Below are 22,280 nucleotides of genomic sequence, written 5' to 3' on the forward strand. Positions count from 1 at the left end.
GTAATCGATATGGTGATAAATAAAACGTGTTTTGTTTATACTCAAAGGTTTGAGGCCATATGGGATTAGTATTATTCTTGTGTTTCACCTTGCATGTTTTGACTTCCAGAATAATTGAGTTTATTAAGAATAATCGAATTATTCAAACGGGTCACAGTCGTTCATATGTTGGAAGTAGGTATGAATGAAGACTATCGTGAATTGGTGTGTGGATTGTCTAAAAGAGTATTAGACATAAGCAAATGTTTGCTGCAACGTTCATGAGTGCTTATGAATATGATTTGAGCATTGGATTAAACCCACGCTCACTTGGATCACTCCATGAATTGTATCACGAGTGATTGGTGAGACGATAACATCTTATATTCTTGAAACCGAGATGTGTGAGTTGTATCTTGCGAATCAGTTGCACATTGATAATATGTAAACGCACCAGTAACTTGGTGTTATAAAACATATTGTTGTGTGTAATTCGGTGAGTGAGTGCAAGCAAGCATTGTATCAAAGTTTATCCGTTCCTTTTATCCAAAGTAGGATAAAAGCGATATCTTTGGGCCCCTCGATGGTTTAGTGATGACATACGTAAATGCTCGGCCGGGCTAGGGCTAATTTGATTTGTTCAATTAGTCTGTCGTCATAAATCGGAAATCGAGATATAGTACAAAGAGAATGATTAGAAATCATATCTCATACGATATCTAGAATGGAGAAATATATGATCCCTTATCTAAGGACACGCGTATCTGATATGATCAGAGTTGACAGCGGCTTTGGAAAGCTACGATTGCAGATCGGGATCTGAAGTCATACGCATAATAGTTGTTAGACTTATCCAAGTGGGAGACTGTTGGATTAGTGTCTAAGTCCATAACTATTTTGGTATGTACTTGACCCGATGGTGCATGGTCCTTTTGGGTTGCCTTCACCAAAGCAACTTGATTGGAGAAATGAATAAAGAGAGATAGGATAATATGATTTATTAATATAAGAATAATATATTAAAGGAGAAATCATATTTGTTTAATTAATATTGGTCAATAATTAATTAAGAATTAGTTTTGTGATCAAATGTAATTAATTAAACTAGAGGGGCTGATTTGTAATTATGTGATAGTTACAAAATAAGGTAAGGATTGTCTTATTTATATGGTGGATGAATTTAAGGTTGGAAAGCCTTAGAATTCGAGTATGATAAGGATTCAAGGATTATCTTATTGGTTGCTTAATGGATAATCAACTAGATAAGGATAATGACTGAAACCCTATCTCTACACCTATATAAACACCCCTAGGGTCATGAATTCGTGTATCCCTTCCTAAGAGGTCCTAGATACGAATTCTAACCTCTCACTTCTCTCTTTATACCTTCTCCATTTGCTTATGGTGTTTGTAAGCCATTAGAGGAGTGACACTTGTGACTCTAAGCATTCCAAAGTCAATACAAGGAGATTTGGGATTGTTATTGCTACATAACAATCAAGGTAACACTATAAACTTATTCTCATGTTAATATGATTATATGTATGCTAGAATTAGGGTTTGTAGTCTTGGATTCAAAGCATGTACAATAGAGAAACCTAGATCCAAGCATTAGGGTTTGTATGAGCACATAGGATGTCTTATGACCAAAACCCATCACTTTACTCATTAAAATTAGCTAATAAGGGAAGAAGATAAGTTGTGCACATAAGGTGCTCGATGAAATGCCTCAATTCAGAAAAATGGAACTTGAATGCTTGCAGTTGTAATCTTATACGAATATAATGTCAGATGTCTCATTTTTACAGTTAATCATCAATGAATACTCCATGAGGCTAGTCCGAGAGGAGCAAGGCAAGCAACCACAACAATTCAGGTGAGGGGAAAAAGCCAAGAGGCTGCTGCCTCTTTTGATTTAACCGGAAAATACAACCCCATCCTGGTGGTTATTCTTTGTAGGGAACGGAGAAGAAGAAAGGGAAAGAAGGAGCAAAAATCAGTTCATCAATTTCAACAACAAAAAGTGGGTTCAATGGAGGTTTCTTGGGTCTTGATTTATTCAAAATTCAACAACTAACGATGACTAGAAAGGTAATTTTTTGTAGTTGTTCTTGGTCTTTGATTTCACAAGCAAATTAAGCATTAAAATGGTACTTTTGGTGTGGTAATACTTGACAAAAAGGAATGAGAAAAGAGATGAATTGAGGGTTGAAACAAAACGGCAACAACTATTTTCTTATATTGATTTGTGAATATCAGTATATTTATGTGTGAATTTATGTTTGAATGACTATATTTATTTATGAATAACAGGATATTCATTTGTGAATATCAATGTATTTATGTGTGAATTTATGTTTGAATGACTATATTTATTTATGAATAACAGGATATTCATTTGTGAATATCAATGTATTTATGTGTGAATGACTATATAATTATACATAATTGTTTCTTTAACATTTTTGCAGATACAATGAATAAACATACATATAGTGGGATGTGGGAGATTTACCAAAGAAACATGTACACCAATACCTCTTTCGAAAGGAGCACGAATGTGTTTTATTCATTTATAATTGTAATTGTAGTATTAGTTTCCGTGTCAAAAAAAAAATATATATTCTAACTTAATCATTTACTATTATAATTATATTCTTATATGAATAGAAATGTGTTTTATTTATTAATATATGAGTACCATTTTAGTTGATTTTATAATCTTTTTTTCGGGTTTTATTCATTTATGATTTTACAAGTGTATTCATAAATACAATTGAGTTAATTCATTTATAATTTACAATTTTATTCATTTTTAAATGAAATGTATAAATCATTATTTATGAAGATACTTTTTTTTAAAAAATAAATGAGGTAAACCGATAAATTATTCATTATTTTGATATTTGATTTCTAAAAATAAAAACATAAAAATGAAAAATGAAATGAAAAAAACGTTTTCTTAGATAGATATTAAATCATGATTTTATTAATTATTGGTTCATTAAAGAAAAGAATCTAAAAGTGAGATATTTTGGGTAATTGTCATCATAATCACTAAAATTTAGAATATCATAATTTAATTAAATGGTAAAATTCCATTTATGCCCTCATAAAATGATTGGTTTACAATTGTTTTCGCGTTCTCAACCTTTTAAGTGTTCTCATTTGATCCTCTCCCTATATATATATATATATATATATATATATATATATATATATATATATATATATATATATATATATATATATATATATATATAATGGATTGTTTGTATTTAAAAATATAAAAAATTAAAAACCAAAAAAACATATTACATGAGGGGCCATAGCCCAAGTCAAATTTGTTTACATTGTGGTACGATTGTTTTAACTGTTTTACGTGCAATCATTGTAAAATAGGGTACGGTTAAAATCCCCTCCAACCGTCTTCGCCGCCTTATCAGCCAATAGGATTGGTGTTATCTCTTCTTCAAAAAAAAACTCATCGGTTATCTCTCCTTCTACTACGCCCCTCAATCTATCTACTCCGATTTCCAAAGAAACCTCTTCGGCAAAAGCAGATGACGTCTTCTTCCGATCAGAATCTACCACCTCCTCTATCGATTGCCGAGGTTCCACTGTTGTCGAAAGAAGACTGGCGGTTGGAAGTTTGGGGTTGGGCGGGATCGGAGATAGAAGGAAAGCAAATAGGACTGACAGCGGCGGTGGCTGTATGTCATTTTTTTCTATGCCGTCTGGTTTTAACTCAAAGAAACAGGAGAATGAGAACTCCGATGCCGAGAAAGTCAACGTTTCAATTGAGTGGGGGCGGCGATGGGTTGATCGGTTTGCCTGGTTTAGGATTAGGTAGTAAACAGAAGAGGCTTGCTGAAAATTTACTGGTAATTATTTATTTATTAATTTTTTTTACATCAATTTTTTAAGTTATAAGAGCTTTCCTATTGGCCATGGGAGATCAGAGTAATAGATCTTGTGTGCAGAAGTTCCATCTGAACCTACCCAAAGCTCTTACAAGATACCTGTCGATACCCATTCAGGGGCTCGGCTTCCAGAAAGGTCTGTAATTTTCATTCGCTTTTTATTTTGTTGTTTTAAATTACCTTTTATACCATTTTTTAAGAAGAAATTTTATCAGAGAATCTAAACATACTTTCTTAATTATTTAAAAAACAGAGTAAAGTTAATGATTGAGGAGATGAAAGCGAAGAAACAGGTTTACGTGAAGATCTATTTTCTGCTGGCAGAAAGTTTGCAGAATTTTAGAATGTATGTAATAACTATTTCATTTGTAAATTGTAATCTTTCTATTTATTGGCTTCCTTGAATTCACGTTTGTTTCATTGAATTCACGTTTGTTTCATAGGTGTTGGAGCAGATACTTGGTGTGCTTATTAAGCTTGTGAAAGATTTGAAGTTACAACATCAACATAAATACGTGAGGAACCTCTTTCATGTTTTCTTAATAAGACATGATGATTTTTTTTATTCTTAATTTCTAATTTAGGCTAATTGCATAATAAACAAAATCTTGGTTTAAAAAAGCGCAATGCGCACTCATGCGATTAAGGTCCGGGAGGCCGATGCGCGAGGCTGATGCGCTGGCAACACGTAGGTGTGGCGCACAAGTAGTAACTACCAATATATGTTTACGGTATACTAAAAAGCAATAAAAATATAAAACGAAAACCAAATATAAAAGTCATGTAACCAAATGTATTGATAATTGGTTAAACATAATGCAAAAACCAAAATGCAAAATGCATGTTTACCATAGTCAATGCAAGATGAAACCAAAATCTAATGGTCATGCAAAATGAAAACAAATCTAATAGTTATGCAAACAGCAAAATGAAACCAAAAAATAAAGACCCTAAGTCATCCTTCATCAATCATCATCAAAGTCAAACCCAAGCTCCATATCCATATCTCCCTCCTCATCACCAGACATGCCAATATCTTCTTCTATCTCTTCATCAACCAACCCAAGTCCACTAGATCCAACTATTCCTTTTCCTCTATCATCTCATGATGCTTTGGTTGCATAAAAAGGCTCATTTACCCCTGAGGCTTTTTCCACAGCATCCCAAGTCAAATCTTCACCCTCAAACACTAAATTATCATCTTTATCCTCCTCTAATCTCCCTAACAACCACTCATTGCTCTCATCTATTTCATTCAGAAGGATAGGATCAACATTGTCCTTTCTGTTGGTTCTACGATTCAAGGAACGATTGAACTTCACATAAACCATATCATTTAGTCTACTCTGTGCCAATCTATTCTGTTTTTTTGTGTGAAGCTACAATGAAAGAGATAAAACACATTAGACATTTCATAGTGCATGTGTAATTAAAAAAAATAAACTAAATGTCACATAACATACATGTTGAAAGACTCCCCAGTTTCTTTCACAACTTGTTGCACTACATGTGAGGCTAAGCACACGTAAAGCAAAGTTTTGCAAGTTAGGGGTTGAAGATCCATATGATATCCACCACTCAGCTGTAGGAAACAATGTTTGAAAAAAATGTTAATCTAGCTTCATAATTATAAATCTATAATATTAATATAATATAATTAACATTTAATCTAACCTGGTGCTTTTGTCTTCCTTTGCCTGATTGCCATTTTATTACTAAATAAAGCTTCTGCATTTGATATGTAGCTAATTCGGTGGTTATCTTGTATTGGATACTAGAATCTGGAACCAATCTCTCAATGCAAGCATATAATCCAGTCATAACTTCTTCACAAGAAGCATTAATTTTGTTATCATAGGATTTAAGTAATGTCCAGCTGCATGCAAGGGTCGGTGAATATATTGTATTAAATAATGTTTTAAAAAATTTGGCAAAAAAATATAAGAATATATTATGATTTTTTTTTCATATTTATATAAACAACTTCAACGACTATTATTGTAATAAATTTTGATTTATAAATTTATCAAAAATATCATGTTTGTATCATCGAATGTTTTTTTTTTTAAGTTTTGTAACTTTTTTTCAAATTGTTTATCATTAATAAAGTTGCAAAAAATATAAATTAAAAAAAACTTGAAAAAAATAAAGATGTATATGTTTTTTTAGGCTAGAAGATGTCAGAAGATGTTAAAAGACTCTGGTCCACATCTGCGCCAAGAAGAGGGCGCGCATACATTTTTAGGTCTGCAGTCTTTAAAAAAACAAACAGTCTGCGAAGGTTAATGTCTGCGCGTGGTCTGCACGGTGCAGACAGAAGAGGTCACGCAGATCTGCAGACAAAAAACATACACTACCTTATACACAAGAATCATCCCAGCACTGCATAAGATAAGGTAAGATTGTGTTTTCTTAAAAAAAAATTCTCTTTGTGATTTTAAAAGGGTATTTTTGTAATTTTATGGTAAATATCTTGTGGAAGCCACAGAAGAAGCTTCACTTGCATACAGCAAGGTTGTATGTTGTTTTTTTCCATCATTTTCATATGATCACTAGTGTAGGACAAACAGTGGCTCATTCTTGAACTCTTGTATGTGCAAAAGACGATAATGCCCTCATGAATTGACACAATTATACGGATTTGTAGGTGACACGACTTCAAGAATATCAAGGTGTTGACCCCCATTTTGACACAATCGCAAGGCATATCAAGAAATAGTGAAGGTAAATTAACAATTCATTAATGAGAGTAAGACACGTCAATTTAATTAATAAAATGTTAAATTTGAGTTAAAACCTGTAATTTTTCAGAAGCTAAAGAATATGCAATGGATAATTCACCAAGTGGACATGGATCTCAACCGATTACCCTTGAAATAAATTGGGTGATTTGCTCAACCTCATATTTTAGCTTCTTATCATTTTACAGAATTCTTCATAGCTGATTTTGCTATCCTGTCAGGGTCATAATAGCATCTCATACAACACTCTATTCAAACAGTATGATTCATTTATAATAACTTGCATAGTATAACTTACAACATTCGCATGAATTTCTGATATTATATCTTCAATGGTGGCCTCATCGCCCATTTTATTATCTTCCAACATTGATTTTAGATCATCTTTTGAAATACATCTGCCATAAATCCCCATCATGATCCAAAAGGACCAAAACTTAGAAACGATAAATATTTTCAATAAAAAATGTGGCTGTGATTAGGCACCAGGTGTCCTTAGGCTCGGTCCATTAAATATTACACCCTTCATTGTTTTTTGGTGTGTGTGTTTTGTTTTTATGTGGTATATGTGTGTTGTGTTTGAAAGGTCTCACTTGACTAAACATAACCACTTTCAGTCAACTTCACAAGCATCAATCTTTAGAGTTGATTGGACATGATTACATACATGATTACTTAAGAAAGTGTACAACACAAATGAATAAAACCATAAATAGCAATGCACTTTGGGTTTTTCTCAAAAAGTAAGAAAAAATGCATCAAACATATAAACAAATTAGGTAAATTACAAAATTGATTAAGTTTAATTTCGTAAATTGTTGAAAATCAGTGATTTTGTTTGTATACATTTAAAAAAACCGAATTTATTGCAAAAATCCTACTTAAAATATTTCGGTAGGAAAATTAGGTCGGGGGACTTATTTTTGTGTTATATAATAGGTCATAAAAGCTCCAATCAATCACTAAAAGAATTTTTGTGGAAAGAAATATGGCCTCTATATAACACCAAACACCTTTTAAATAGTATTATTTTAACTGTTTTTAGTTTTTTATTGTTATTCTTTATAATTTATAATATTAAATTATGTTTTAGTGTAATTTTTTAGTGTGGTTGGAGTTGAAAAGAGTTTTGGTGTTAGTTTTACACAAAAATAGTGTAAATGGTGGAAACCATGACAGGTATGTACTACCCTCAAGCCCTAAAAATAAAATCAATTATTTTAAATCCCCTTTTCCCTCTTTCTATTCAAAATATTCTCCAAAAACCCTAATTTTTCAACCGTCTATACCACCGCCCTCTTGTCCCATTAGTGAACCACCGCCAGCCTCCCTACACACGTGACAACCGGCGACCTCACCACAGTACGGAACCGCAACACTCACGCATATCTACAACTTGATTATTGTAAGAACACCTCTGTAATCTCTATGCTAGTTGTTGAGATTTTTTCATCTATCTGTCGTTGACATTCAATCAATGTAATCTTTGGTTCATCACTTGTGAATTAGGTGGGTCATCTCGAAACCCCTCACGTTGGAGCATTCACGTGGTACCACACTTGAAGTATTCACTATCCTAGGTGAGTTTTACTTTTCTTTCGAAAAAACCCTAGTTCTCAAGTTACTTTTATTGAATTTTGATCCATATGCATGCTTAAATGATTAGTTTTTCTTTTCTTGGATATCACTTGTACCCAGGAGCACCATTCACACACATAGATACACTAAGTGTGCCATTTGGTCATCAAGTGTAACCTTTACTTCTAGGTAAGCTTGGTTGTTCCTTATATAACCCTAATTAGTTGATGTTTTCATTGGTCTTTACATACGTGATCATTCTTATGTGGTTCTCTCTACATTGGATAGTTGTTGGGGTTCTCTCTTTACAATGGCTCTTAATGCCATAAGATATTGGGTGGATTTAAAAAATGCGTTAAAGTCCTCTGGAAAACTACATGGAGATGTAGATCCGTCAAGTAAGGGGTTCAAGGCTCTTCAAGTCATACTTTGAAGGGGAATTTTTAGAAAACCTAAAAGTATTTTTGTATTTTGATCTTGTAGGTGTTACAAAAAATGACACGTTTGACCGTATCAGGGAAGATTCAACGAGTATCCAGCAACGTCTCTTCAACCTTTCAGCTGAGGTAAACTGTTCTTCAATAACTATAACTATAAGCTTAAAAAAGGTTAGAATTAGGAAATGTTTAAGTTATGTACAATGTCCGATTATAATAAGTTAAGTTATGAAGTTAAAAGGATTCAAAAACAGTTGGTGTCAATTCCATCAAAACTTGCAATATAAAATCAATCAAGTTAGGTAATACTGCCTCAGACCTTCTACTGGATTAATTGCTTGAATCAACATGATTCATTTAGGATTAATTGCAAAAACAGAAAGTACATTGCTATTTCATGTAATCAAGTTTACTTTTTTGCAATTAACCCAAAAACATCAAAGAAAGTACGTTGCCCTCTGTTTATGTTTTTCCAATCTTGATCATTTTAAAATATTTAACAATAATTAAATTTTGTAAAATTGACAACACATGACCACATGGTTCAATAATAGATAGTACCACAAGGACCAAAAGTGCAAGTAATTTTCTTTTTACACCAAAAGAAAATGGTACTATTCTTTTCACAAATTTAAAGACTGGTATGTTGACTTTTGATGGCCCCGGGAGCAAAAAAACTTTAAAATAGTATTATATAAAAGAAAAAAAGAAAATAAAATAATAAAATAAAAAAGACCAAACCGAGAGAGCTCTCTATAGCTTAGGGACTAAAAATGAAATTTACTGAAAATTAAAAAACGAATGTGTTTGAACTAAAACCTGCACAATGTGATGATCAATCCTTTTCAAGTGATATGTATTTTCTTGGTTGGAGTTAATTCACATGTACTTGCCTTGATTTGGTTAACTCAACTGGTTTGTTGTGATCAGGTTCTAACTCACTTGGTTTGAAACCATACTCGTCCATTGTACTCACATAGTCAAGTAACATATGAATCAAAAAAATAGTGGAAAAGATGTTTATGGAAAGCCAGGTGGTAATTTCAAGATTTGGAATAATGTAATATATATATATATATATATATATATATATATATATATATATATATATATATATATATATCCCATGTGCATAAAGGGACAAACTTATACTATGATCATAGAACAAATAAACATAGCTCACTAAAAAGGGAATCAAACAAAAAGGTATATTTCATCAACAAAAGTAGCTATCTACACAATTCTGGAATATGATTAATTGCCAATATTAACTTTAATAATAGATAAAGGAAATTTATTTATATATGCATTTTATATTTTGAGTGTAAATAATAAAGTAAATGCTAAAAGTGGGTAGAACTAAGAACTAAAAGAAGTGCAATCTTATTGCTTCCGTTTTTTGCCTTAAAGATGAGTTTATGTTTCAAAAAAAATTTATTTCTTTACCGTAAGTTCCTATCACACTTGCACAAATATTAACAAAATCACACATTATGATAGTCAAATAAGAATTCTAAAGCAAAAAAATTGTGTATACATACACTCCATCCTTTGTTTGTCTCCTACACTCCTTGGAAATTGATAAACCCCCACATTTCGGTTATCTTTTTGGCCAGGGGTAGAATGGTCTTTTATGGTATTATGGTTGCTATTGGCTGTTTTGTTAGTGGGAAGAGCACCTGAGTATGTTGGCTGTGATTCCCTTTTGTCTTGTCTCTTGTAATAGTATATATAGTCCTTTGTTTTAGAGTCAGTAGCTGAGAATTGATTTGTAAAGAACTTTGTTCTTTTGGAGAGCCCCTTTCCTCTCGAATGACTGGGAATTATCTTAATATTATCAAGTAATTTTGTTAGTATGTCGGGAGTATACGATAGATTCAACAGGGGTCTATCAGAAATGTATATGATTGTGTCAGATTATCATTAGTACTTATTAAGTGCCAATTTAATGTTCCATTCTCTCCACCCTTGAAAATATATGGTTGTTCACAAAACAATAAATATCAATATTTTAACTTCATAAAATAATTAAATGATGCAGATATGGGCACTACTTGTTCATGTCCTAAAATTGTAAAAGGCCAAGAAGTGCAATAATTTTGTTAAGTGCAAGTAGTTTGCTAAAGGAACTTGATCACTCCCTATGCCTCTGTCCCTTTACATCCCACCACCAATGAAGGTTGATTCTTTCAAACCAAATTCCTTGACTTTTTACAAAAAAACTTTCCTCAATTATTTTTCCTTCTTTTTCCCTAATCGTGTTCTCATTTTCTTAAATATAAGCCCTGGCTTGACTTAACAGAGAGATTTACCTGTTTATCCGGTGTCGCAAAGATAATTCCATTTTTGAGGTGTATAGGAATGGATCAATGGAATCATCATTAACATTGAAAACACCATAATTGATAAATCAGATTCTAAGATCTAATTTCCATATTATTATTTAATATCAATTTGAAGAGGAATTTTATATAATAAAAAGATAGAGTAAAAGTTCACCTTTCATTTTGTACCCCGTCTTGTCTTGTCTTTCTAACAATGGGGATTGCACCATATATCTAAAGGCTTCATCTAGAACAAAATAAAATAATAGCTAAATAATTGTTAGTTTTCAATTTCCATCTATAAACATAAGAAATAAAATATCATAATGAACAAATAATATCTGCTTCCCATGGAAGTTGAAGGATTTTCCATTTTTATGTGGCTCATTTCTCTCATTTCCGTTAATACAATCATTAGTTATCATATGGGGTCGATCAATTTGGTTTATAGAGGTATTTTCTGTCATGAATAAATGCTAATATGAATTTCTTTTTAGTGTCTAGGACCTCCACTACCTGATCAATGTCCATAAATCCCTAACCTGCCTAAGAAGAATATGCAAGACAATCTAAAGAGCCATAAATTGAAAAGATTTACCTCATTGTATGGTGAACATAATCACCATTACAGAAAATAGCTCAAAACCCACTGTAACACCAAAAGTAAAAGGTGTAAGCATTATTGTTGACTCTAAAGTACAGGGAATGCACTAACATTAACGTTATAAATGGTGCTGTTTTGTTGTTTTTTTACAAATAAAAGCTATTAAAATGCAGTTTTTTATTAATATTGTTATTTTTATTTAAACATGTAGTTTTTTTTTTTTTTTTTTTTTTTTTTTTTTTTTTTTTTTTTTATGAAAAGTAAAGTTCTTTTGTTAAAAATTGCATTTTTTTTTAACAAAAAGTGGATAGTTTTAACTTTTAAATGACGTTTGTTTGTAGGAAGAGATATTGAGACCAGCTCTAGAAAGGGATCTAGCAAGGAACAAAAAACTGGAGAGTTTTAAATTGATTGAATTAAGGTTAGTTTTAAGTTTATTTTTAATCTACTCTAAAAAAGGATGTTTTTTTTTCGCCACATGTCACATTCTCATTCAATTTGCCAAATGTTATTTTGTGGTTATTTTAAATTAATTTTTTTTTCCACATGTCATTTTATGAGCTTTTCTATTTTATTAAATTTCACATAATATTTTAATGTAATAATTGCAATAATTATAGTAATAAATTGATATCAATTTTATTAATAAACTTACCTTTAAATTTTAAAATTCTCAAATTAAAGCTCTGTAGTTTTTTATGTTTATTTATTTAAATTATTTGTTTAAATTTAAAAAATAAAAAACATTTCAGTTATAATAATTCATTTTTTTCCTTATTTTCTTATAAATTCAAAGTTCTCAAATATTGACTTTTTATATTTAATTTTTTTCTTTTAAATTAACCAATGTAATGCATGGGTCTCCCAATTAGTTATACAAAAAAATAAAGTTATTAACAACTATGATGTTTATATTTCAGGCATAGAGATCGTCAGAACGCAATCAAAATCAATTTGAGTGACCAGTCAACACATAATGCAATTTGTCTTATAGATATTCGTCTATGGATTGCATTTAACATGAGAAGTAATACATTAGTTTATTATTAGATACCTTGTTATATCTTTACTAATATGTAAGTTTTTATTTTTATAAACAGCCTTGCGTAGAATAACTATAATTTCGGGGACTACAAACCATAAAGGGGTACAATTTTGTTTTGTTTATTTTACAGTATTATTATATATTAATTAACTATCTATGTTTTTTTTGCAGATCGGTGATTACTTATTTGCAAAAGATGTCAAAATCGAAGAAAAACCGGGCGTTTTTGAAATCACATTTTTCTTGAAATATAAAGACTACAACTTTGATAATGAGATGGACTGGGTTGATGATCAGACAAATAGTTGGGAATCGGTTTTAGAGGCATTACTGCGATGTGGCCAACTTTACGTGGGTGTCAACCCACTAGGTTAGTATCCTTGACATTATTTTTGTTGTTTATTGTAAAATAGAAAGTAGGGATGTAAAATCCAATAAGCTCTTATTTGGGTTGGGGTATTTAGAACCAAATAAGGTGTTATTTGGATAACGTGGACCGAATAAACATAATATAGATACCCACAAACCAAATCGAATTGCTTATTCGGGCCTAATTCGGTTCGGTTTAGGATTTCGGGTCAAATTCTCATCCCTAATAGAAAGAATCAATAAAACTATTATTTTTATTGTAGATATCAGAAGAAATTTAGAAATGAGAGATCTTATTCAAGATTTAGAACAAATTGAACGTCGTGCCAATTCTTTGGTCGAAGAGGTAATAATTTTGATCTTAGCGATATTCAGTTTTTTCTGTCTCCTTTTTATGTACACCTTTTTTCTATCTTCTCTTAATGCAGGCCTCTAAATATTACAACGAAGGAAGTTTATTTCTTGGAAATCAAAAGATGGATGAAGCAGAGAACTTAAGAAAGGAGATCGAGGTCGAAGATGAGAAAAATTACTTCAAGCTACTACTATACAGGTTTTTATAAATTATGTTTCTGGTTTTTTATTTTTATTTTTATTTTTTATTTTTTAAATCTATGTTTCTAATTTAATGACCTCTTTAATGAATCCTTCAATTCAGGAATATGGAAATTACCAACAAAATCACGATTGATCTTCATGGACAATTTAGATATGAGGCAATGTGGTTTTTGAAGCTTCACTTGTGGCTGTTCAACAATTTACGTAGTATGATCATTAATATTAGTTTATTTAATATCTTTTCATGTCTTTTTGTTTAATTTTTTATTCTTTACAACAGCTGGAAAGGAAATTGTTGTGATAACGGGACATGCTGAAGATCGAGAAACGAAACCGGTTTTGAAACCAATGGTACAAGTATTTTTTATTCAATTTTATTTTTCAATACTTAGAATAAAAGATTTGCTTTTGTTTTGTAGGTCATTGGTTTACTAAAACGATATGGAATTGAGCCTAAAGAATAAAATAAAGGCACCTTTGTTATCACACTTCCTTCTGAAGCGAGAGATTTCAATTTTGCATTGGACATTTCCGACTGTACAGATGTGATTGAATTTTGATAACAAATATGCTACTGAATTTCTTTTCTCTGTTTTTCCTGGATTGATAGTAATTCACCAAAACCCTAAATCAATCGTCGTCACTGAAAAAAGACCATTTCTTGAATTGATGCTCACTCCTCCTTCTTCCAAACTACCATCACACCAGCAACATCTCTTCTATCCGTTACCACAACCCTCTTGAGGCCTCTGTTACTACCACCCTCCCGACGTTGCCGTTACCACCACCGGTGGCCGCAACCCCCTCTGCCGCCCTGCTTCTACCTTAAGCCGAGACAAGAAACACTACCCTTATATCTCTGCCACCATCAACGCCACCGATAGACATCATTCACTTGAATTTCAACTCTTTCTCTCACCACCCTTACGATCCCGCGTTCACTCCACCACCACCGACACTCAATCCTGCCATCATCACGCATGTCGAACCTTGGTAACTTCCATTGCCTCTGTTGGTTGGTTCATATCCAGACCGCGATTTCAAGTAAGCATCATTTATATCTCTTATTTTCGACATTTTGCTAAAAAGTTTTGATTTGTTAAGTAGTGTAATGATTTTCACCATGGATTGTGTTGAATTTTTGTTTTGCTTTGTATAAGTTGCCACGATTCTAGAAGCAGTACCGATTTCAGGCCCTGATTTTCACTCTCGATTCCGATTCGAAGGTAAGAAACATTCATATAATTCTTTTAGACCTTTTGTTCGAGTTTCGTTGGTGATCATTTTAACTTTGTATTGATTATTTTTTTTTATAGGATCAATAAACTCTTGCTCCAAAGTGAACCCCTTTGTAGAGGAGCAATCTGATGACAAGGTAACACCTGAATGCTTCGTTCCCTCTCTTCTGCACTCCTTCTTTTCAGTTTATTTTTTTGATTTTCAAGCCTTCATATCTCTTTTCACATAAATCAAATTCAAAATTCAAATCCTCTCTGTTTAATAGTCATTATTGAAATTGCTATTAGGTTTCTCTCCATCACCAAGCTTGACACAACAAATCTGAACTTTTTTATACTCATTGATGTTTCTAAGTAACTACTTGACAACCACTCACCATCACCCTTTGTAAATGCTTTGGTATGTCTTTTTTTAGGGTTTAAAAGATGTTTTCATCTTAATCTTTTGTGTGAGGAAAGTGTTGTAGTCGTGTATTTTGTCTAATCTTTTTTTTTTTTTGTTATTTATAGAACCTTCAGTTATTTTCCTATGCTTTAAAATTTACTGTCTTTGCTCGCTTAAGCAATGGGTGATTGTGAAAGAAGTGGACCTGAGTATCTAACTCGGGTTTGTTAGTGGTTTAGGGTTCATAAAAATATAATATTGAATTCAGCCTCTGCCCTAATATCTCTTTTTAATTTAATATGAATAAAGATAGGTTTTCTTCTGCAACTATTGTACATTCCTTTTCACTTCATATTAGAAAGTTTCTTTTCGTCTTTTCTGCAAGGTCATTTTCATTATATTCGCAAGTTTCAATTTCTGAGTTTTTAAACTTGTTATCCTACATGGATTGCTGATTATGTTTGTTGTTGTTGGTTAGGATGAATTGTTTATGTTCTTATAGATTGTAGATGAGGGAGGGGGTGAAAGGGAATGGCTGCAAGGTGGGCGGGTGAGTTGTGGAGTAGAGTAGAGCCTACATGTTAATAATAATATAATTATTTTAATACTAATAAAAGTTAATAAGAATGTAGGACGTAATGGTAAAATGACTCAGGTACATTTTTGTTTTAACCATAGAAATAAAATAATGCTTTAAATTTGTTTTTATAAAAAACAAAGAAATAAATAAAAAGTAGGACACTGAAACCAAATATAAGTTATGTTTTGTGACCATTACATTGGTCTTTATTCTTATTATCATTTTCTTATGTTGTTTGTAGTTGTAATCTGATATAACTAACATTGTTGTTTGCTCTGTTACAACTTCCTGATTGAATGAGTGGGAGTCCATTTGGTAAACCTGTGACCACAAAGTCTAAATGTCTAATGTTGGAACAAACATGAATCAAGACTTATTGTTGTTTATAATTCTTATTGGGCAGTTTAAATTAGTAAATCATACATCATTATGATTTTTTTAGATCCCGCTTTTGGACTCATGGTTTCACATGTCATGCTTTTTATAGGTAGGTTAGACAACATCATCAAAAGTGGCTCTGGTACGAGGGAAAACTATCTTTTGATCTCCCGTTCTCTTTTTGAAGATGGTTACAATTTGTCAAGGTAGTAGACAAATTTGTTAGATATAAAAATTTGGTGCCCGAAATAACTACCCAAAGGAGTTGCTACTGCTCACCGTGGGGTACAACATTCACACAACCAAATGTTGTCACTGTCTCCAAAGAAGGGTTAGTATTTGACGATAATGCAATCCATGATAGCTTAAGTCTGTCGCTAAACATACATGATGCAGAGTCCGAGCTTCCTATTAGACATGAGAAGATGCATAGTGTGGCTGCACTTTTGTTGTGGACAGATGTTAAAAATGAAACAAGGGCTAGCTTTGAAGAGTAAAAACAATAGTCTATCTTTTTCATGTATTCTTAAAAAGGCATGAGAATGCTTATTAAAAATACAATTTTAGTTTTCGTCCACTTTACAAAAAAGCAATAACGTAACTTGTAGTTTTATCTATTAATTGTGATTTCTGCATTTTGAACTTCTACATTATATAATAATTTGATGATAATAATTTAATAGCAATGCGCTTTCATTTCAATATGAATCATATCATTCAGACTTTCACTTTAGCTAAATGCAAGAAAATAACTTTGTTTCAACTTATATCAAAAACTAAACTGTGTTCGCATCTGTAATGAAAATTTTGTGGTTTGCATTTGATTAATTAGGTTAAAATGCGAAGGTGATTAATGCGAAGGGATGCGAAGGGTGTAAGAATGAAGATGCGAAGTATTTCACAGTAGAATGCGAATTGGGGAAGAAAACAGAAATTTTCAAATATTGTCCCTGGAGTTTCGCATTTTCGGAAATAAATACTCAACTTCGCAAATGGGGGTCATAAAATGATGAAATTGCAGAATTTTTAAAGAGATACACACACACATAGACAACCACACATATATTTAGAAAATTAAACTAAAAGATGATAAATTACAGATTATAGCATTGTCCTTGATTGAGTCAATTTCCTTTATAGGAGTAATATGTTCCATTGTACCTTGCAAGTTAAAAAAAAAAAAAAAAAAAATTACATTAGATTAGACAATTATAATCAGCACACAGAAAAAAACAATCAAACAGTGAAGAAGAAAGTACATTGGTAGGCTGTTACGATTAAATTAGACAATTATAATATGCGTTTTTCCAGGTGAGTATTCATATAAAATATTTATTTCCTTAATTAAAACAACAAAAGATATATTTTTATTTATTTTTCCAATTTGCATAACTTTTTTTATTGATTTAATAAAGTTGCATACCAAATTGTTAGGCTGTTACGATTTCACCACCTAAAATATGTATATTTGTATTATAATATATTATCTTGTTAGTATTTCATGAATGCAATCAATAACACTTGTGTGCTTTGAATGCGAAGTTGGATTTAGCTTTGCTATAAGTTTCAATCGATTTTGAAATTGAGTATTGTTCGCATTTGTATGAGTGTAGTCGATGAATCGATAAAGCAAGAACATATGAGTTTTGATTCGCAATTGGATTGATGATTGAGGGATGATTCGTGAAGAAAAACGCGAAGTCAAGGACTGTGAAATTGTTGTTTGCAAGAATTTAAAAACTCGATTGTGGAGTTGTTGATGCTCATTTTGCGAAAGTAAAACAATCGAGTGTTTGCATCTGTGAATCAATTTGAAGTCAATTGGGTTAATATTCGCATATGGGTTCAACATATGAATTTTTGATTTCGCAAGTTTAGAGTTCAAGAACTAAACTGTGTTCGCATCTGTAATGAAAATTTTGTGGTTTGCATTTGATTAATTAGGTTAAAATGCGAAGGTGATTAATGCGAAGGGATGCGAAGGGTGTAAGAATGAAGATGCGAAGTATTTCACAGTAGAATGCGAATTGGGGAAGAAAACAGAAATTTTCAAATATTGTCCCTGGAGTTTCACATTTTCGGAAATAAATACTCAACTTCGCAAATGGGGGTCATAAAATGATGAAATTGCAGAATTTTTAAAGAGATACACACACACATAGACAACCACACATATATTTAGAAAATTAAACTAAAAGATGATAAATTACAGATTATAGCATTGTCCTTGATTGAGTCAATTTCCTTTATAGGAGTAATATGTTCCATTGTACCTTGCAAGTTAAAAAAAAAAAAAAAAATTACATTAGATTAGACAATTATAATCAGCACACAGAAAAAAACAATCAAACAGTGAAGAAGAAAGTACATTGGTAGGCTGTTACGATTAAATTAGACAATTATAATATGCGTTTTTCCAGGTGAGTATTCATATAAAATATTTATTTCCTTAATTAAAACAACAAAAGATATATTTTTATTTATTTTTCCAATTTGCATAACTTTTTTTATTGATTTAATAAAGTTGCATACCAAATTGTTAGGCTGTTACGATTTCACCACCTAAAATATGTATATTTGTATTATAATATATTATCTTGTTAGTATTTCATGAATGCAATCAATAACACTTGTGTGCTTTGAATGCGAAGTTGGATTTAGCTTTGCTATAAGTTTCAATCGATTTTGAAATTGAGTATTGTTCGCATTTGTATGAGTGTAGTCGATGAATCGATAAAGCAAGAACATATGAGTTTTGATTCGCAATTGGATTGATGATTGAGGGATGATTCGTGAAGAAAAACGCGAAGTCAAGGACTGTGAAATTGTTGTTTGCAAGAATTTAAAAACTCGATTGTGGAGTTGTTGATGCTCATTTTGCGAAAGTAAAACAATCGAGTGTTTGCATCTGTGAATCAATTTGAAGTCAATTGGGTTAATATTCGCATATGGGTTCAACATATGAATTTTTGATTTCGCAACTTTAGAGTTCAAGAACTAAACTGTGTTCGCATCTGTAATGAAAATTTTGTGGTTTGCATTTGATTAATTAGGTTAAAATACGAAGGTGATTAATGCGAAGGGTGTAAGAATGAAGATGCGAAGTATTTCACAGTAGAATGCGAATTGGGGAAGAAAACAGAAAATTTCAAATATTGTCCCTGGAGTTTCGCATTTTTGGAAATAAATACTCAACTTCGCAAATGGGGGTCATAAAATGATGAAATTGCAGAATTTTTAAAGAGATACACACACACATAGACAACCACACATATATTTAGAAAATTAAACTAAAAGATGATAAATTACAGATTATAGCATTGTCCTTGATTGAGTCAATTTCCTTTATAGGAGTAATATGTTCCATTGTACCTTGCAAGTTAAAAAAAAAAAAAAAAAATTTACATTAAATTAGACAATTATAATCAGCACACAGAAAAAAACAATCAAACAGTGAAGAAGAAAGTACATTGGTAGGCTGTTACGATTAAATTAGACAATTATAATATGCGTTTTTCCAGGTGGGTATTCATATAAAATATTTATTTCCTTAATTAAAACAACAAAAGATATATTTTTATTTATTTTTCCAATTTGCATAACTTTTTTTTATTGATTTAATAAAGTTGCATTCCAAAGTCAATACAAGGAGATTTGGGATTGTTATTGCTACATAACAATCAAGGTAACACTATAAACTTATTCTAATGTTAATATGATTATATGTATGCTAGAATTAGGGTTTGTAGTCTTGGATTCAAAGCATGTACAATAGAGAAACCTAGATCCAAGCATTAGGGTTTGTATGAGCACATAGGATGTCTTATGACCAAAACCCATCAGTGGTATCAGAGCCTTGATTGGTTTCAATTGTATTGATGCTTGACATAACTGAAAAATTCGATTTTTTGATGTTGTGGAGGGCTGGACTCGCCGAGTCCATGGCTGAACTCGCCGAGTCCATGCAGACTCGACGAGTCCATGCCTGACTCGACGAGTCAACTCGTCAGATAATGCTTATCTCGGGATTTCTTGCTGTTTTTGCATATGGATAATTACCTTATCATGTTAGATCAATATAAATCTGATTTTATGATATATATGACTATATTCTTGATCTAATTAAAGATAATTATCAATTAATAAAATATTTGTTTCCTTATATGATAATTGATTGATTATTTTGATTAAATTGATTAATTATTTTGCAAGAAATCATTAAATAAATCAAATATGGATAATTATGTGATTAAATGTTAATTTAAAATTATTTGTTATTTGATCCTTGTTGTTATGAAAGGTTTCATATTTCCCCCTTTAGGTTTTATAGTTTAAATTTGAACCCAAAAGTCTTGGAGTTTTGAAATTTAAATAATTAAAACCCTAATGTTTTGAAAAAAGGTTTCAAAACTTGCCCTCAAGTTTTGGAATTTAAAAGTTGATTAAAGGTTTAATTAGAAATGTTAAATTCTAAAACTCCAGTAATGTTTTGAAAAGTTCAAATCACACCCTTATGGTTTTATTAATTAGTTAAGGAGTATAATTAAAAGAGGTTTAATAAATCCATAAAAGTTTTGGTTAACCATTTAATTGGATTAAAAGTGTAATTGTTAAAGTTAACCATATAGTATTTTAAAAGTATAAAATACACCCTATACTATATATAACATTAAAGGTATAACATTATATATATGTATGAGTAAAAGTCAGTCTTACCGTTAGTAGGCCTCATTCGAAGTTGGTCTATAAGGGGTGTTTAAGGAAATTGCGTATAAAATGGCGATTGAATGGGTATCCACTCTTACCCACCGCACTCTTGACTAGTGGAGGGTCGTTAGCCGAACGGGTAGGATAGGACGAAACCTTCCATTATAAGTATAATGAAATACAGAGTAACTAAATGTTTCGCAAATTCCCAATCTTAGTTACTTAGGCAAAAGTGAATTGATGCAATTCCATGAAATTACACTTTGTGCCCTTGCGAAGACGTTAGTGGAGCGTGTGTGGTTTACCGGCACACTAAATGGTTCTAAGCAAAGGTAGCAAAGGGTGACTCAATGTTTGTCATAGTTCGGTGGAGCGTGTGTGGTTTACCGGCACATCGAATAGGTGATTGTAACATGTGAGGGCACCATGTAGTTTGCATGGTTATTCACACCCGCTTTGTGATCCTCGGCATCCCAGTCACAAACTAGAGGGGCATATCGAGATTTAAACATGCCATTGAAATGTTCAATGAATCTCAAAGGATCTAGGAGTTTTCATAGATTTAAAACTTAAATTTCTTTTTCGTTTTTCATGGTGGAAATTAGTGAATCGTCATTCACTTACCTTCAAATGTTCTGCAATTTGGGTTACGGCATCCCTCTCCCGAGTTGTAGAATATTGTGTTGGGTTCTAGCCTTGGAATTTCATTTGGGTGATTTACCAAGGACTCAATCAATCAACTAACTTGAATTCGTTTTCTCCCGATGTCAAAGTTCGACAACTATGGTCTTCTCAAGTCCCGTGGAACAAGCATTCCACATGAAGATGATATTCCACGATTCGATCGAGGAACAAGAAATCATGCTTCACTTCCTCCTCCTCCTCCAATTATTCTCCCTAACCCACAAGATTGTAAAATTGAAAAGTTCAATATCACTCAAGCCCTTTTGGCAAGTAAACATAAAGAAGGAAAGTCGGTGTGTGCACACGTCCTAGGGATGAAGTCGCACATTGATAGACTAAGAATGATAGGATTTGTTGTCGGTGAGGAGATGGCTGTTGATTGGGTTCTTCAGTCACTTCCCAACTCATATAGTGAGTTCGTAAGAGAGTACTATATGATGAACCACGACGTGACCCCATAGATCTCACCTATATGCTTATTGATGCTGAATCAGCAATGGTTTGGCGCAATAGAAAAACAAAGTTGATTGGTGAATCTGCCTTCGAGACCTCTATGGATATAGACAATGGCAATGAAAGACATGCAATGATCGAAAAGTTTGATCATAAGAGAAAGGCGATGTCTGAAGTAGTTCCATGTGTTGTTCCAAAAAGAGTCAATTTGCTTTTATTGCCAAGAGAAGGGGCATTGGAGATGAAGCTGCCCTATTTAGCTAAGAGATCTAAGAGATGGGAGAGTCGAAACGTATG

At 32.0% G+C, this 22,280-nt stretch overlaps 2 protein-coding genes and 2 long non-coding RNA genes across 7 annotated transcripts; all 4 read left to right on the forward strand.

Annotated features, from left to right (window-relative positions):
* The first annotated feature begins 3,452 nt into the window (after window positions 1-3,452).
* Window positions 3,453-6,802, forward strand: LOC145017217 (uncharacterized). 4 transcript variants are annotated; one of them, XM_078975281.1, is made up of 7 exons: window positions 3,453-3,863; window positions 3,950-4,038; window positions 4,156-4,248; window positions 4,346-4,417; window positions 6,072-6,298; window positions 6,550-6,626; window positions 6,714-6,802. In XM_078975281.1, the coding sequence occupies exons 1-4, from the start codon at window positions 3,543-3,545 to the stop codon at window positions 4,383-4,385; spliced, it is 543 nt and encodes a 180-aa protein (XP_078831407.1). In that variant the 5' UTR covers window positions 3,453-3,542; the 3' UTR covers window positions 4,386-4,417; window positions 6,072-6,298; window positions 6,550-6,626; window positions 6,714-6,802. The 4 variants fall into 4 exon arrangements, with proteins under 4 accessions (XP_078831407.1, XP_078831408.1, XP_078831406.1 ...); XM_078975282.1 differs by having other exon boundaries at window positions 4,358-4,417; XM_078975280.1 differs by lacking the exons at window positions 4,346-4,417; window positions 6,072-6,298; window positions 6,550-6,626; window positions 6,714-6,802 and having other exon boundaries at window positions 4,156-4,342.
* Window positions 6,803-8,152: 1,350 nt separating this feature from the next.
* Window positions 8,153-9,352, forward strand: LOC145018177 (uncharacterized). Its single transcript, XR_013666862.1, has 3 exons — window positions 8,153-8,223; window positions 8,342-8,410; window positions 8,510-9,352. It is a non-coding gene; the product is annotated as an uncharacterized LOC145018177 (long non-coding RNA).
* A 2,236-nt stretch (window positions 9,353-11,588) lies between these two features.
* On the forward strand, window positions 11,589-14,004 carry LOC145016038 (uncharacterized). Its single transcript, XM_078974473.1, has 9 exons — window positions 11,589-11,645; window positions 11,928-12,007; window positions 12,507-12,613; window positions 12,687-12,733; window positions 12,803-13,001; window positions 13,264-13,346; window positions 13,429-13,553; window positions 13,659-13,765; window positions 13,839-14,004. The coding sequence occupies exons 1-9, from the start codon at window positions 11,589-11,591 to the stop codon at window positions 13,991-13,993; spliced, it is 960 nt and encodes a 319-aa protein (XP_078830599.1). The 3' UTR covers window positions 13,994-14,004.
* A 162-nt stretch (window positions 14,005-14,166) lies between these two features.
* Window positions 14,167-16,843, forward strand: LOC145017389 (uncharacterized). The gene is made up of 4 exons (XR_013666490.1): window positions 14,167-14,602; window positions 14,719-14,784; window positions 14,875-14,933; window positions 16,249-16,843. It is a non-coding gene; the product is annotated as an uncharacterized LOC145017389 (long non-coding RNA).
* The last annotated feature ends 5,437 nt before the right edge of the window (window positions 16,844-22,280 follow it).

Source organism: Lactuca saligna, chromosome 9 (assembly GCF_052625555.1).
Source record: "Lactuca saligna cultivar CGN05327 chromosome 9, ASM5262555v1, whole genome shotgun sequence".
NCBI classification, from domain to species: domain Eukaryota; kingdom Viridiplantae; phylum Streptophyta; class Magnoliopsida; order Asterales; family Asteraceae; genus Lactuca; species Lactuca saligna.

Excerpts from the sequence above, each read along its gene's own strand:
- LOC145017217 (XM_078975280.1), top strand. The coding sequence starts at position 3,543 with ATGACGTCTTCTTCCGATCAGAATCTACCACCTCCTCTATCGATTGCC. Across the intron at positions 3,864-3,949 it reads GGCTTGCTGAAAATTTACTG|ATCTTGTGTGCAGAAGTTCC; the intron begins GTAATTATTTAT and ends TCAGAGTAATAG. Across the intron at positions 4,039-4,155 it reads GGGGCTCGGCTTCCAGAAAG|AGTAAAGTTAATGATTGAGG; the intron begins GTCTGTAATTTT and ends TTTAAAAAACAG.
- LOC145016038 (XM_078974473.1), top strand. The coding sequence starts at position 11,589 with ATGGTGAACATAATCACCATTACAGAAAATAGCTCAAAACCCACTGTA. Across the intron at positions 11,646-11,927 it reads AACCCACTGTAACACCAAAA|GAAGAGATATTGAGACCAGC; the intron begins GTAAAAGGTGTA and ends GTTTGTTTGTAG. Across the intron at positions 13,554-13,658 it reads TTCAAGCTACTACTATACAG|GAATATGGAAATTACCAACA; the intron begins GTTTTTATAAAT and ends CCTTCAATTCAG.